Below are 16176 nucleotides of genomic sequence, written 5' to 3' on the forward strand. Positions count from 1 at the left end.
CAGCGATGTGAGGGGGGATGAGGTTGGGGACTTCACTGGAGGAGAGCGGCAGCGCGGGGCCGTCCCCTGCACCCCGCACTCAGCACCCCCGCAGTCGCTCACCTGCCCGGCTTTGCCGCGTCCATCGGTGGAGCAGCCGTCCCAGTGGGTGCTGGGACATGTGCCACGCTGGTTGCCGCAGCAGGTGACAATCATCTGCTCTGCTGCAGTCATCAAACCAGGGGTTTGAGATGTTCTGTGTGCTGTCCAAGAAACAGAGGCTAAACTGTGTATTTAAATAGTTCACCCAGTTAAGTTCTCCCTGCGTCTGCCTCATGTATTTTCTGTCACAGAGTTAACTATGAAAAATTCTTCCTCACCTGAAACTGTGTGTCTTCACAGTTTTTCTGATGCTCTTGGGCGACAGAAACTGAATATTTGTCTTGGGAGATGGAGTGGCTTCCAGCAGGTCTGCTCCGTGCTGATCAGCCTCAGTGCCAGCAGCAGTGGGGAAAACCCAGAATCTCTCCGAGAATTGTCCTTGTGCACGCTCTGATTTATGGGAGTTTGTTCTGCTCTCAATCTGTCAATGAAGGTAAGTTAAAGGTCCTCCAGTCTAAAATGAGTTTACAGTCACTTCTTGGCAAGTCAGCACCTCTGGTGAGCCGAGATGTATTAATCACCTCTCTGCACGGAAACAGCCTCACGTTTCTCCACACTTGGCTTAATGCTGAATTACACATTATCCCGTGCAATGGATGCTGTAAATATTTAATTTATAGTTTGTTGCACAAGTGCCGAAGAGCCTGGCAGCTGTAGCACGGGGCAGGTCCGGGGATCGGGGTGTGCACAGGGAACCTGTCCCTGAGCTGCGGCACCAGCGGGGCCGGTTCTGCTCTGGCAAGGCCCCACGTCACTGTCACCATTCACAGCATCCTCGTGGTCCTTCATGGGCCACTGAGCAGGTGAGTGGGGAAAGGCCCGTGGGCCCTGCACTCTGCCGGGGGTGCTGGTTGCTGGGGATGAGCAGGGAACCAGCCCCAAAGCTGCAAACCCAGAGCCAAATCCTGAGTGGAATGTTCGAGCTGGTTTCTTGTTGGAGCCGCCGTGTGCTGCCGAGCCTCAGATGGATGGAGTGACCTTCAGAAATAGCTGCGCTAATGTTTATTTTATCAGGACCCAGCTTCGAACAAGAGGAGCTGCTGTTATTTTTAACCCGGCGCTGAGCAGCTGGAAGCCTGGCTCAGCAGAGCCGGGTAACAAATGCTCCAGCCGGCCGTACATCATCGCTGGGCTGAGGAATGTTCCCGACAGACCCAGCGCCGGGTCCAGCATTAACCCCTTGGGCACTGCGGCGCCTGGGACGGGGCTGCTGTGGGGCGGGGAGCCCTGTCTGCCGCACACACCAGTCCCGTACTGGTTTCTCTGGTGTTTAACAGGGGCAGGGACCTCCCACAACGTTTCTGGGAGGAAGCGGCGGGTCTGTGTCTGGTGTGGGAAGCGTTTATCCTCAGCAGCACCTTGACCCCCTCCAGGCCTGAGACACCCCCACACTCAGCCCCCCTTTCCCATGCTCCTGGGTTGGGTTTTGGTGCTTTGGGTGCTGGTTTGTGCTTCCTCTGGCTGCACTGGCAGCCCGTGGGCAGCCCTGGGTAGAGTCTGGGTGTGCGAAATCTGTGTGTTTAATTCTCCACGTGGGTTTTCCCTCCTGTCCTCGGTGCCATCGCAGCACTGTGTGGTTCTGCTGTGGGAGAGATGCACCGGGAGCACCTGGTACCGCTGTGAGCCCCTGGGGCTGGTGCAGGTTTTACCGGTGCCGTGGGTGCTGCCGAGCTGGGCTGTGGGGCCAGGGGAGCTGGGCTGGGGGCGAACTTGCCCCCCACCCGCTTGGGTGCTGGGTGAGGAGCTGCCGGTGCCTCTGTCAGGAAGAGACACTCAGGAAGAGCTGGGATGGCTTTGAAAGTGAAAAATAGAGGTTTTATTCAGTGCTTGCATAGTTAATTCACGTCAAGGTACATCCCATCCCTCACTGTAGTGTTTGCAGTGACAGGGACAGTTATTAAAGCAAATACCCGGCTTTACCTATGCAGTAGGGTTATATGCAGTATGCATTTATATAGCCATAAATAATTTGTTATATATGTATATAGCATATACACAGCTTTGTCCTCACAGTATACAATCTTTTCTCTAGTGCGTTGCGTTCAGGTGTGAGCGTGGCAGAGGTGCGACCCGTGCGGGAGAAGGTTGTTCTGCTCTTTGGTTCATGGGATGTGCTCTGTGGCCCGGGGCTGTCGGTGCTGCAGGGGGGAGGCTGTGTGGGGTGCGGGGGTCCCTGCGGGGTGCAGGGGTCCCTGTGGGTCTCATGCTGGGTGACCGGCGGGACAGGAACAGTTCCACCCATGGGTGAGGGAAAGGCAGCAAAGTGAGCGGCTGCCTGGGGAGCTCCGACACCCCCGGCCCCCTCCTGTCTCTGCTCCGTCACATCTCTCCTGCAGCACCGAGCACTCTGGGGAGGAGCCGGCACTGCGGCTGCCATGCTGGGTCAGGCTGGGCTTTGGCAACGTCCTTTACGTGCCGTGGGGACCATCCTGGGCTAAAGCGAGCAGGGGCCACGAGCCCCGGGCAGAGGGGACGCAGGGTGTCTGCAGGGGGCGGCAGCCCCTCACTTGGGCTGGGGCGCAATGATGACGTTGCGATAGCCCTTCACCCCCGTCAGCTTGTCGCTCTCGAAGTCCACCATGAGCTTGCGCAGCCCCGCCTGGCGCGGCACCAAGTCCAGCCTGACCTTGGCCTCCGCCTGTGGCTCCACGGGCTCCTCGCTGTGGGGACAGGAGGTCAGGGGGTGGCTGGGGTCCTTCCCGGTGACCCATCACCCCCCCTGTGCCCGCGGTGCTGTGGGACAGTGCTGGGAAGCAGGACCTCCCCTTTCCGAGCCCCCACGCCCCATGGGAACCAGCCCACCTGTGGCTCCCACTGTGCCTATGGTGGAACTGGGCCCCATGGTCGTCCCCCCGGGGGGCTCCGGTACAAAAACCTGCCCCGTTCCCAAAGGCCCAGGAGGGAGGAAAAGCTCTTACAGCTCCTTGATCTGCTGCCCCTCGGTGAGGCCGGCGCCCTCCACCACGAACACGCAGTTGTTCAGGGGGGCTCCCAGGGGGTTCACCAGGCTGATCTCCGCCACCAGCTTGCGCTGCTGCATCGGCTCCCCTAAAACCTGCAAGCAGGAGGGGTTGGACCCCCAGCACCACTCTGCCTGGAGGCTGTGGTGCTCCCCAAGCCTGGGGGGCCAAGGCAGGTCCTTGGGGATGCAGGTCCCCGGGGATGCAGCCCCACTCTGTGATACAGGACCCTGCCGTGGTGGGGACAAACCCCCAGGGAGACGGCAGCAACCCCCTGTGAATGGGAAATGTCCCACCAAACCCGCTTGGAACAGAGCATTGAGCCCTTACCCTGATCTTGATCTGCGGATTCTGGATGTAGACGTCCCTGACGGCCACGACCACGTCACCCGTCTGGTACTCGGTCAGGAGAGCCACCACCTTGATGATGTTGTCCGCGGTAAGGCTCTCCCTGTACTTCTCATACAGGATCCGCAGGGGCACGCACTTCTCTGGCAGGGGAGGCAGAAGGGGTCAGGGCTGCCCCCTCCCCAACCAGCCCCCACTGCAGACCCGAGATAGAGCTGAACACGGGCGAACCACAGCCCCAACCCCAGCCACACCGCGTGTCCTGTTCCCGCGGCTGCCGGGGGTCTCTCACCGTCCCGCGGCTCGAGGGGGATGTTCAGCAGGTCCTTCATGCCGCACTGGGGCCCCACGCTGCCGCTGTAGCTGGCGGTGCGGGCACAGAGCATCAGCCGGCAGACCCGCTCCGTGTCCGTGTTGTTGGTGATGACGGCAAAGACGTCGAAGTCGCAGCCGTTGTTTGCACCCTCCGACAGCTTGATCCGGAGGTGCAGCCCCTCGTCCTCCTCCCTGAGGGAGCTCTTCTCATGTTCTGCCTTTGCAAACACTTCTCGCTCCTTTTCAGACCCTGTAGTTCACAGAAAACTGGGGTTCCCGGAGCGGCACCGGGACACATGGTCCAGGATGCTTTGCCCTGGTCCCTGGAGACCTCCCGGTGCAGTTGCTGCATTAATCAATCATTTCCCCGCTCTGTTTTCCAACAGCCAATCCCCCCTTGCCCCATACCCTGGGGGTACTTGTAGGTGTGTGTGACGTACCCTCGGGGTACTTGTATGTGTGGGTGATGTCCTCCCTGCTGTCCCTGCCCACGCTCTTGGTGCTGATGTTCTTGCCCACGACTGAGGGGTGCGTGCTCTTCTTCTGTGACCCATCCTGCCGCACCACCCAGTACACCACGTCCGCGTTCACCTCCGCGAAGACGAAGGGGACATCATACCGCAGCTGCAGGTCGCCCTCCTTGATGGCTCTGACGGGGGCTGGCCCGCAGCAGAAAACCCCTGCAGAGAGCGGAGCCGCTGTCACTGCCCGGGGTTTGGGTGCCACAGGGACAAGACACTGTTGCGGCAGGGGGAGACCCTGCGGTGCTGGGGGGAAAGGAGCAGCCCCACAGTACACACTGTACCTTCGCTCTTCTCCTGGGGTGTTGGGTCCAGCGCCTGCCACCCATCATAGCCAGGTGCCAGGTCCGGACGGGCCATCCAGGATTCCACCCAGCAGTGGAAGTTCCTGCAAATGGAATCAGGACATGGGAGCCTCAGGCTCCCCTGGCTCCCGGGGGTGGCTGGGGAGGGGCAGAGGCTGCCTGGGGGTCTGCTCACCAGATCATGTCCCGGGAGCGCCGCTCCTCCTCCCCCGTCTCGCTGAGGTAGCGGTCGATGACCAGGTTGCCGTTGGTGTCGTGGGCAGAGTTGTAGTTGGTGACCACCCGGCTGGGGATGCCCAGGCAGCGCAGGACTGGGGGACAGGGCAGGGTGAGGGGGGCCCTGCGCAGGGGGGTCCCGGTCTGCGCACCTCGTCCCTCTCCCCAAAGCGGTGCCAGGGACGGAGCCCCAGCCGGTCCCTGCGGCACCGCGGGCCAGGCAGGTGGCAGCGGCACTGCCAGCCTGTCGGGTTTGATATCGCAGGAGAAAAAAGGCACAAAAGTGGCTGCGAGAGCTTTTGAGGGAGTACGCGGGCAGCAGCACGCTGCAACCTCTCATTTAATCTCCCAGCTGCCTTTTACTGCGAGCAGAGCTCCCCGGGGAAAAGGGAGGCAGTTAGAACGCTTCAAAGGCAGGCTATAAACTTCTGAGAGTCGCAGAAAATCCACTTTAGTTTTCTGTTATTTCTCTCCTCTAAAAAGGATCTCATATATCTGTGACATATAAATGCACACGTGCTCACAACCCAGCCAAGGCGTGTGTGTGTGTGTGCGCACAGAACAGCAGTGAGCCTGGAATTTTTTCCTCTTTTGCCCCGGCCTGACTGCCTCAGTGGCACTGAAATTATTTTGATCTCAGTGGATTCATTACTTTATTGCAAACTTGACCTTAAAGCCACTTTCCTTCTGTGCCTGAGCTCAGCCCTCCCCCCTCTGCCCGGCGCTAATTGAAAAGCCAGAGCCCTTTTTCTGCTATTTTTTCCCCTCCCATTTCCTGACACAGCAGAATAGCAGAGCTTTATCGCTAAGCAATCAGTGCCGCTGATTGCAATCAGCCCCAGCGGTTCCCCCCTGCTGCAGCACAGGGACTGAGTGGGAGATGGGGGGGAAAAGTGTGACCCTGTCTCACGGGGATGGGGACACGGGACACGTCCGCTCTCACCAGTACACGCCACGGCAGCGAAGACCCAGCACTGGCCATACTTGACTGGCTGACACCCAAATTTCTGCCACCTCTTCAGAATATCCACGCTCCCGATCCAGGCCATGGGGCTCGTCCCGTCCTCGTAGCAGTTGTCCCACCGCCCCGCCAGCACCCCCTGGTCCTCGTCGTTACAATTGACCTGCGGCACCACAAACAAGGGCTGTGATGGATGGATGGATGGGCAGGGGGAGGCTGGCAAGAGAGGGAAAGCGCCGTCCTCCAGCTCACATGTCACCTCTGTGTGACATCCTGGAGCAACGCAAGAGCTCGCCGGGATGCGGGCGGACGCGGTGCGAGATGGCACCGGGATGCACGCGTTCGCGTGCATCCCGGTGCCATCTCGCACCGCGTCCGCCCGCATCCCGGCATGTGGGACTCACCATGGCGCTCACCACCCGTCCGATGTACACGGGATCATTGCGGCGGGAGCAATCCCGGTTCTGGTCCCTCAGGAATTTGGGGTTTGTGTCCAGCAGCTTGAGGCAGATGGACAAGACGTCGTCCTCGAACTGGTGTGGGGGGGGGGAAAAAAAGCTGCATGAGGGCTCCTCTGTCTCTATTCCCCCTCCCTGCTCACCATGGTGCCCTGGAAGCAAAGCTGCAAGGCATGGGGGGGGTCACACATCCCTGGGGTTCCCTCCCCAAGCCAGCACCCCCCTGGGTGACTTTCCCCGGTTTGTGCCGCCATGACGAGGGGCTGGATCCTGCAGCTGCCGCCATGGGGGGGTCAGGACCCGACTTCCAGGAAAACCACTGATTTCCCATCACTGGTGAGTCACGGCACTTCCCTGAATTGAGGATCCTGCAGGGTCATGGGCACCCCCGCACCCACCCCCCCCACAGCCCCCAGGACAGCCCAGAGCTCAGAGGGCGGCCGGGTCCCCCCAGCGTGGCCGTGGGCGCTGCAGCTGGGGTGCGGGTGCTGCCTTATCAGCACAACTGGCACGGTGCCGGGGAGCACGTTATCGGTGCCAGCTCCCAGCACAGCGTGGTCACCCCGATTAGGAACATGTGGCCCCAGGGCCCCCGGAGCCATCAGGAACATCCCCTCGCTCTGCCCCGCGCTGTCACCTGCTCCCCTCTCAGCAAAGGGACCCTGGTTTGTCTGTCCCACAGCAGCGGATGGGGGGCAGACCCTGCCAGGGGTGCTGGCTGCGTTTAGGGGACTCTTTTGGGGACACACAGGTGGCAGCAGCCCCCACGCCCTCAGTGACAGGGCTGGACTCAGCCGGGGGCCCTGGGGCTGTGTCTCCCTCACCTGGCCGAAGTTCCAGGGGGTGGAGGTGATGTATTCGCAGGCACCCTGGTAGATGAGCCCCTGCTGAGCCAGCACGTACTCCCCGCGCTCGTCCTCATCTCGGAGGAAAACTGTGTCCTCTGCATGGACAGCGAGAGATGGGGACGGGGACACAGCTCTGCCCCACGTGCCCCAGCTCCCTGACCCTGCTCTGGGCTCCCCCTCCCCAGGCTGTGCCAGGCAGTGCTGGATCTGGGGAGAAACAAGGCACCAGGGGCTGGATCTGCTCCCGCTTCAAAAAGCTGCTGGAGAATTTCAACCTAGTTTGATTGGAGCTGATGGGAAAGTTTCAGCGGGCTTGTGGTTTTGTTTTCTATTCGTTCTCATTTCTCTCTTTCCTCTCTTTTGTTTTATGGAGTCGGGTCTTTTCCCAGGAGGGAAACCTCCCTGGTGGGAGAAGCGAGCGGTGGGAACTCTGAGCGTGGCTGAGAGCGCAGCTGAGACGGTTTCGCTCGCGCAGCAGTTACTGCTGGAAAAATCACTATGTACTGGAAATGTTTTCAGAAAAAAGCCCAACACATACATCCTCAGTGCCAGCGCTCAGCACAGCCCGGGCGAGCAGAGCTTCCTAAAGCCCCTTATCTCAGCGGAGCCAGCTCGAGTGTTTGGGATTCAGGAAACCGGCTGTTCCAGGACCGGGGGGAGCGGGGCAGCTCGGGCTGCTCCTCAGGCAGAGGGAGGATGGGGAGAGATGAAAATCCCAGCTGGTGTTTGCCGGGTGTCATTAAAGTCCCAGCACTGAACCCTTTCCTGTGTTGGGCTGCCCGAATTTCAGCAGGACAGTGACACTCCTGGGAGCACCCCGGGCTCGACCCTGAGCCTGTGGCCGGTTCCTGGGGGTGGGCAGGGCTGGGCCAGGTGGGGCAACTAATTAGGGGCAATTAATTAGGGACAATTAGAGGCTTTTCCTCTGAGAGCTGCCTGGCTGGGAGCTGCTGCTAGGGGCTGCCCAGGGCTTCATGTCTGTACTACAGAGGTGAGTTCTGTGGGCACTGTGTGGTGGGGACAGCTGGGTGGGGTACAGGGTGTTTGGAGGGTTGGCAAAGGGGCTGTGTGTGTCCTGGGGTGTGGGACAGTGCTCGTGGCCCTGACCTGCTATGGGGACCACGTGGAAGTGGAACAAAGTGGGGATTTCTGCTGAGACCTGAGCTTGGGGCAGGGTTGGGGCACTAGGGTCTGCAATGGGGTGAGACCTGGGGGGCAGCTTGTGCCCCCCTTACTGGAAACCCTGCTGTCGGAAGGTGACAGCCTCACCTGGGTGCCAGGCATTAAAGAGCAGGACGAAGTCCCCGAGGTGGCAGCTGGAGCCCTGGTAGCCGGTGGAGGTCTCCAGCGTCAGGTGGTAGCGGCCGATGCGCGCACTGGGAGGGGAGCAGAGTGAGACAGAGAGCGAGTCCCCATCCTGCTGCTGGATCACGGCACTCCAGCTCGATTCCTCTGGGAAGTCGGTCACGGCAAAGTGAGACCTGGTTCCTGATGTCTCGATGGGGCAGGGCCCTGCAAAGAGGAGCACGTCAGCTCTTGGGGGGCCTGGGGAGCCCCATGCTGTGGGGGCTGCACCCAGGGGACCTGCCCACGAGTGTCCCCTGCCCTGTGGTGGCTGCCTGGACCTTCTGCAGCCCAGGAGCGTTGGCTGTTTGTCAGGGTGCAGGGTGGCCTGGCTGTGGGGAGCTCAGGCGTGTCCCTTGCTCTTTGGGAAGGGGCAGAAAGGAGAGACTCGCCCTGTAGGAGAGTGGAGCAGGTGCTGACCCCGTGTGCACCCCAGGGCCACATCTCCTCCTCTCACCCGAACCATTCCTGGCTCAGAGCAGAGCCACTAGGTCCCTGTGCCCACATGCTCCTCAGTGTGGGTGTCCCGGCAGAGCTGGGGTGCTCTCAGTGGGAGCCCCACTGTGTGTGCGCAGCCTTGGGCGTTGCTGCAAACATCCCAGCACTGGCCATTACATCAGTGGCTGTGCGAGCCCAGGACAGTGTGATCCGGCCGAGTGTGCGGCTGCGCCAGCCACCTGCGCCCAGCTGGCTCCCGACTCTGCTCCTCGGGGACGCTGAGTGCGGCTCTGTGGTGATGCCGCTGCCTATGTGGGTCGGCAGCCGGTGCAGCGGTGCTGCCATTCGCTCCCCTGGGACCGCAGCCTGGGGCTGGTCCCCTGCCCGCAGCGTGGGCAGGACGCCAGGCGAGTCACCAGGAATACTCATGAACTCATCAGAGTGACACAGTTTCTCCGCTCTGTCCTTCTGAGGAGGACAGGCTGAAGTAACTGTGGTTTTTTGGCAAGGGCCAGCCTGGCGTGGCCGTGGGGACAGGCGGCCATGGGAGCCTTCTACCCCTGCCTGCAAAGCACGCAGCATCCCTGGGCCCCAGGCGCCTGAGCAGGGCTCTTCAAACACGCCTGCTCTATTTTTGCATGGGAGGTGGCACATGGCCTCGGTGTCCTGGGGACAGGTCTGGCAGCCCTGCTGGGGCTGCTGCTCAATTGCACAACCAACCCGTAGCCCAGGACACAGAGAGACCTCGTATGAACCAGTGGGTTTGGGTGGTGGGCAGGACCCCCCACGGCTGCTTGGAATGGGGAGCTGCCAGTTTAGGGTGAAGCTGAGGGGTGCTGGGTTTGTGTTCATCACCGCATGGTGGGATTGGAGCTTTTTAGGGAAAAAAAGAGCATTTTATGCTGTAAGGAAACTCGGGTGAAGTTTAACTTTGAGCTCTGGCCTGGTTGACTCAGCAGGATGCTGCAGCCCCAAAATAACTTTTGCCCAAGAGTTTCCTCTCCCTTTGCTCTGAGCTGGCCAGGGCTGATCCCCGGCGTGGCGGCCGCACCCGGCTCCAGCCATGGGACCAATGTCCCCGTCCCCACTGCCCCCGCGGGCTCTCGCCAGGGTGGCAGCAGCAGGAGCTGTGGGAGCCGCAGGGACCTGTCGGAGGCTGCGCTTGTTCCCGTGTGCTGGCTCCGGCACTGGTCGGGGGTCACACAAGGGCTGTGTGCTGGGGAGGCTCAGTGGGGACGTTCCCTTCTCCAGGGTTTGTGTTCCTGGAGCAGACCCCGCTCCAGGAGTGTCTGAGTGACGGGCCAGGGGTGGTTGGAGAAAAAGCCCCTCGGCAGGAGTGTGTGAGACCCCCTGGCTGGAAGGATTCGTTGTTGACGTTTCTCAGAAGGAAGGAGACTCGGGAGGGTTCCCTGGCTGCAGCCACGACACTTCCCGGTGAGCCGGCGGCTCTGGCACAGCCCGAGTCTGGCTTGGCCACAGGGAGGAGGGGATGGCAGAGGTAGTGGCAGTTTTTTGTTCAATTTCTTTATCGCTTCCATTCAGCTCTTGTTATGGAGCCAAGTTTCTACCTTTTCTCTGTGTTTTGGCATAAAAGCTGTGCACAGCATCAGCCTCTGCTGGGAGGGGACAGGGGAACAGGGACTGCATGAGATGGGGCAGGTCCCTCAGTGCAGCACCCACAGGACAAGTCCTGGAGCAGGGGCAGCTCACAGCGCGTGGCACGGCGACACTCACCCGTCTCCACGTTGAAGGCGAGTTTGTCCACTCCTTCCTCGTAGCCGCGGCCCGAGAAGCACAGAGTGATGGTGAAGGGCTGGCCCCGCCGCACCACCAGCTGCTGCCCACTCAGCTCCGCCGTCCGGTGCTCCCGGCCATTGCGCTCGCACTGCAGGTCCCACGTCTCCAGTACCAGCTCTGTGGAGGCAGAGGATGTACAGCTGTCCCCTGCGTGTCCCATGCAGGCAGATCCTGCTGGCGGGCAGGAGGGGTTGCTGTTACCCCAGGCTGAGCCCTGGGTTTGGGTTTTGGCACTGGGGGCTGGCAGCCTCCTCTCCCCAGGCTGCTCCGACCTCCCTGGTGTGCATGGTGCAATCCTGGGTGCTGCGGCTGTGCCGGGCTCTGAGCAGCCCTCCCAAGGGCTCTGCAGCTGAATGCACGTTCTGTGCTGGGTCAGGGACGGGGTCCTGCAGCTGAGCTCACAGCGAAGCGCTGCCCTCCCAACCCAACTGTGACGAATTTCTTGTGCCGCGGCGCTGCCCGCCACAGTACCACCACAGAGGAGGGGCACCGTGTGCTGCCAGAGCCGTGCCAGGTCTGTGGCTCACAGCATCCAGCACTGGAGCAAAGCCCAGCGCTCATCTCTGTTTTCTGGGAGGCGCGGGGCCTGTTGGCTGGGGTTTGCGGTCTCTATGCAGACACTCTGGAGAACACCAGGGACGGTTCTGTGCCACAGCCAGGCCAAGGGCAGCTCTCCAGGCGGCTTTACTGTCCCATGACTGCTGACAAACTGGAGACTCTGACTATAAATCTGGTGACAAAAAGGGTGTTTGATTCCCCGGGCTCAGTTGCTCGGCTCTGCCACCCAGCCCAGTGCTGGTGCAGTGGGGCTGCGTGCCGGTGCAGCCACGTCCCTATTGCCCCAGGCACAGCGATGGAGCGATATGATATCGTTCATCATCGCTCAAGGCCAGTGACCCTGGAATGTTCTGCCTAGATGGGTTAGTTGCCAGAATAAGCAAAAGCGTTTAGTGCAGGAGAGCATGCAGTGAGCTTGGTGCCGATCGGGGTGGCTCAGAGGGGCGATGCTCAGTGTGCTGTCAGTGTGCCGCAGCTCCCCTGGCCATGCCGTTCCTCCCAGGGAGGCAGCTGGACTCATCACCAGTCCCCACAGCACTGTGAGAGCTGCTGCGGGCAGCTGGGACTGTCACTAAATCAGGGCAAGGTCCATGGGGAGCACAGAAAGCACGTTTCCCCTATCACCTCCCCCACTTTGTAAGTAGAGTCCCGGCTCTGTAACACAGCACGTGACCTGTGCAGTGCAAACCTCACTGACACTGAGCCAAACTTGGAGCAAATGAGCGTGTTAAGAGAGCAGGACCAGGGCTCCTCCTGTCCCAGTCACAGAGGGTTACCGCCCTCAGTGGATTTAGCAAAAAGCAGATTTTCAAAGTGCAGGTGCCTCTTCCCAAATTGATTGGTGTCAAGAGCCGGGTGGGAGGGGGCTGCAGTACTGCCAGGGTGTGCAGACAGCAGCGGGGACCCATGCACAGCCCCGCAGGAGCAAGTGCTGCCTGGGGTGTCGCGGCTCAGCTTTGTGCTGGGAGCTGGCAGTGCCTGTGCCAGGGCCCAGAGCAGGGACCTGCGGTGGCATCGGTGTTGTGGTGCTGCTGGGTGATGCCGTCTCACCTAGAGGGCTGTGCCCCCATGGGGATCGCACAGCCATCGTTCCTGTGACTTTGCAGACAGCTCTGTGGAAAGTGGGGGTTGCCTTTGCTCCCTCATGCAAGTCTGAAAAGCCACCTGCGTGGAGGGGTTTCTGAAGGGCAGCAGCATCACTTCTGCTTGAGCCTCCAGAAATGCTCCTTAGAGCAGGCTGGGACGTGGGCACATGTTCCTAGTCCGGCTGTCAACACTCCTCTGAGAGCGCTGAAACTTTAAATAGCACCGAGCTCCATTCTGCGAATCCTGGCGCCGCTGCGGGCAGGGGAGCGTGTGGCTGCGGAGGGACTGGCCGGACCTGCCTGCTCGCCGCTGCCCGGTCCCGCTCGGTTCCCTCCCGGTCCCGCCGCCCTTTGCTCTCCCTGGGGTTCGCTCAGACGGTTCCGGTGCCCGCTCGCAGCGGAACGGCTGGAGGTGCCGCCGAGCCCCGGCGGCGTGGGGGGGGGCTCCGGTCGGCGGGGGGTTCCGGCCGGTTCGCGATCCCCCCGGGCCAGGAACGCGGGGACCGTCGGGCGGTCTTACCTTCGGCCATGGTGCCTGCGCCGGGGTGTGCTGGTGCCTGTCCCGGTGCTGCCCCCCCGCCCGGCCCCGCCGCTCGTCCCGTTTATACGGCGCCGCGCACACCCCCGCGGCCGGGACGGCGGAGGGAAAGAAAAGGAAAACAAAGTTTCCAGGAAACCAAGTGGTTTCGGTTCCACCTATTTAAAACAACCACCCCCCCCCACCCCCCCACCCCCCCCAAAAAAAAAAAGCCTCCAGGGTTTCAGCTCCCACCAGAAGCGCCGGGACCGGCCCCCGGCGCGGCCCCCGGAGCCTCCCCCGGGCAGGGGCTGAGGCGCTGCCGGTCAAGAGGAGGGGAAAAATAATACTGGGGGGAGGAGAGGGGCTGTGCAGTTCACACTGAGATGCCAGAAACTTGGGGAATGTTTTCTCCTTATAAAGTTTTCTTCCCCCGTGCCTTATCTCATGCCCGACTATTTCTGGCGAGGCCCGCGGCTGCGTGGGGCTGCAGCGCCAGGCCCCTTCCCGTAACCATCCCTGAAACGGAGCAGCCAGAGGCAAAGTGCTGGAAACTTTGCTGTTGGAGGGAAAACGTGCTGAAAAGCTTGGTGTTTGCTGCAGGGCACGGTGCCATGGGGAGATGTGCACAGAACAGGTACTGACGCTTTCCCTGGCAGCCCTTGCCCCCTGCACTGACTGTCTCTGCCCTGCCCCATGGGATGCCAGCACAGCTGCCTGGCCCTCCCTGGGCATCCCAACCATGACCCAGCACACTTGGGACCACCTGGCAGAGGCAGGGGCAGAGGACAGAGACCCCCCCGCCATGGTCTTGTGATCATCATGGCTTGTGATGAATAAGGTCTTGAGATGTTCCACATCTGTAGCAGGCTTCGCTTAGTTACTGGTTTTCCTTCATGTGATGTAAGCTGACCAGGACCAAGGATGGGTGCTGTTCCTTGTGGAGCTCCATGCCAACCATCTTTGTCTGGCCCTTGGCGGTGTGGGATGCTGCAGCTGCTGTGCTGGAGGTGGCTGTGTGCTGGGAACCTTCCTGAGCCTGATGAGTCCCCTCCTGCTCCCCCAGACACCTCACCCCATCCCCTTCTTTAAGCCCAGGAGGTTTGGTGGTTGGTGCGTTGCTCCAGGACTGCTGCGGGTAACGAGAACCTTGTGGGTGGCAATGTCCTCAGAGCGGTTGAGGTCTGTCACTTGGTGTACTCGAGGTGACCCCATAGGTCTCGTGCACAGTCTGTCCCCAGTACACCCCCGCTGTCCTGGGCGCTCCCCGTGTCCCTGTGTGCCCTGTCCCTGTCCTGAAGCTGGATGACAGCCCTGGCGAGGGCCCCCAGCCGCAGGCAATGCTTTCTGCTTGGGCGTGCTGGAGTGCTGCACTGCCAGGGTTTGCAGCGAAGCGTGCAACCTCTCCTGGCTCCACAAAGAGTCTTTTTGGTACAGACAGCATTCCAGTAAGGTCTGAGCACCCCAAGACCCAGGAAAAGCCCTGTGAGCTGGGGCTTCCTGGTGTGGCTGGGCCCCAGCTCTGCTGTGGGGGCGCAGGGCTGATTTCGCAGCGGTGGTGCCCTGTGCCACCTCACGTGGCAGTGAGCAGAGGAGCCCTGGAAAGGCAGTGTCCGCTGCAGAAGAGCTGAACTGATGCGGTGGCTGGGGAAGTCCCCTCCTTTTCTATCTGTGCACGCGGAGGGAAGGAGGTCACAGTGGGTGCAGCAAACCCGTGCTGAGGCACAGCTGGGAGCAGCTGATCTGTGTGGAGCCATCCACGCTGCACCATGTGTGTGCACAAGCTGGGGTGGGCAGGTGGCAGCGGGGGGAGCTTTGCCATGTTCTGCCTGTCCTGAGCTGCTGTCACCATCAGTGGTGCCATATGCAGGTGTGTTTGGGCTCACGCTGGAGGCTGCAGGTCCGGCTCTGCCCGCACAAGCCCACTCTTCCTCCTGTACCCTGCGTGAACCTTGGCTGCACCCGCAGCCCGAGCTCCGGCGCTGGGATGTGTTTAATTTGTGTTGGATAACATATGACAAACAGCCCGTAATGGCCCTGTGCACCACAGGGCGATCCAAACCAGGGTTTCCTTGCTCAGCATGCTGGCGGGAGCCATTCCTCACCACGGGGGTGTCAGCGTGTTTGGGGTGCGCAGGGCCAGGCCAACCGCGGTGCGTGGTGCTGGTTGGGCTGGAGGGACTTGTACAATTTCTGTTTGTTTTTTGAGCCAAGCACAGAGCAGGAAGGACTGACAGTGTCTGTCCCTGCACTGGCACCTCTGTCAGAAATGCTGCTTGATGGTGTTTGAGGCTTCACGTGACAGTGGCGTCTGCCCCGCAGCCCCATGCCCACGGCTTCCAGTAGCTCCACAGCCATGGTGGGAAGTTAGTGAGGGACTCGGGAGCCCTGGGCTTGGTCCAGCATCTCAGCGAGAGGAAACCTCCCTTGTTTCCATCTTTAGTGCCCACTTCATTAACCACCGCATATCGCAGAGTCATCTGCCTGCCCAGGCACTGGAAAATGCTGCACATGGAAGGCCAACCACACTGGTGGCATTATTTTTGCTCTCCTTAGTAAGACAAGGTTGCATTAAGAGGGTGTTTACACTGCTGGATGCCCAAAATAACTCCTCATTTGCTCAAGGTGTTCAGGAGAGGACTATGACTTCCCTCGCACCCGCCCCGGGGCTGGAGCAGCTTCAAAGCCTCTGTATGGTCGCTCCCTGTCCAGAGCCGCTGTTTGCTGTCCTGGGTGTGTGCCGGCAGCTGCAGCCCCGCGCCACCCGGCTCGGGTGCTTGTGCCGGCAGATAAACACACCATGAAAAGGGACAGTGTCTTCCTCAGAATTGCCCTGTGAAGTTGTCAACCAACTTTAACAGATCTGCCCATTTGCCTGCGCTGCCTCCCGCCCTGGGCTGCTCCCCAAAGCAGGGCTGTAGCAGAGCCGTGAGCTGCTGCTCCAGAGCTGGGGTGACCACGGCTCCCCCCTTGCGTGGTGACTCCAGCACCGGAGCCACTCACCGGAACCTGGCACAGTCCCAGCCGTGCCCTGGGCTCCACACTGGGGTGGCGGGTCCAGAAAGGGCTGGGATGTGATTTTGGGAAAAGCGTAAAGGGTGAGAAAGTGTTTTATGCTGGTGATGATGGGGCCAGTGGGGGTGTTTGTGGCTGGCCAGAGGGATCCTGGCACAGAGGATACGGCAGTTGTCCTTCACTCTGCAGAGCTGGAGGGAAGCTCTGATCTATAAGTGTGGAAAAATACTTGAAAAATCATGGGGGAAAAACCTATAGCTCCGTACCTGGAAGGGACCAAGCTGAGGGCTGGCAGCGGTGGCAGACATGACCCATACAGGCACCGCAGCTTGGGGAGCTGGGGCCAGTG

The 16176-nt window shown here is 60.9% G+C and overlaps 1 protein-coding gene across 1 annotated transcript; it reads right to left on the minus strand.

The window, feature by feature from the left end:
- Nucleotides 1–1930: 1930 nt before the first annotated feature.
- Nucleotides 1931–12949, minus strand: TGM2 (transglutaminase 2). Its single transcript, XM_082065700.1, has 13 exons — nucleotides 12816–12949; nucleotides 10590–10769; nucleotides 8343–8585; nucleotides 7050–7168; nucleotides 6172–6300; nucleotides 5750–5930; nucleotides 4766–4901; nucleotides 4570–4673; nucleotides 4205–4444; nucleotides 3742–4014; nucleotides 3432–3592; nucleotides 3060–3196; nucleotides 1931–2801 (listed from the first exon to the last, which is right to left on the minus strand). The coding sequence occupies exons 1-13, from the start codon at nucleotides 12823–12825 to the stop codon at nucleotides 2645–2647; spliced, it is 2070 nt and encodes a 689-aa protein (XP_081921826.1). The 5' UTR covers nucleotides 12826–12949; the 3' UTR covers nucleotides 1931–2644.
- Nucleotides 12950–16176: the final 3227 nt, after the last annotated feature.

Source organism: Streptopelia decaocto (assembly GCF_964273445.1).
Source record: "Streptopelia decaocto genome assembly, chromosome: 14".
In the NCBI taxonomy this organism is placed as follows: Eukaryota; Metazoa; Chordata; class Aves; order Columbiformes; family Columbidae; genus Streptopelia; species Streptopelia decaocto.

What these genes read in the sequence shown, in the direction of transcription:
- TGM2 (XM_082065700.1), bottom strand. An exon ending in CGCCTTCAACGTGGAGACGG is followed by an intron (nt 8,586 to 10,589) that starts GTGAGTGTCGCC and finishes TCCTCTTTGCAG; the next exon opens with GGCCCTGCCCCATCGAGACA. An exon ending in CCCCCTCGAGCCGCGGGACG is followed by an intron (nt 3,593 to 3,741) that starts GTGAGAGACCCC and finishes CTCCCCTGCCAG; the next exon opens with AGAAGTGCGTGCCCCTGCGG.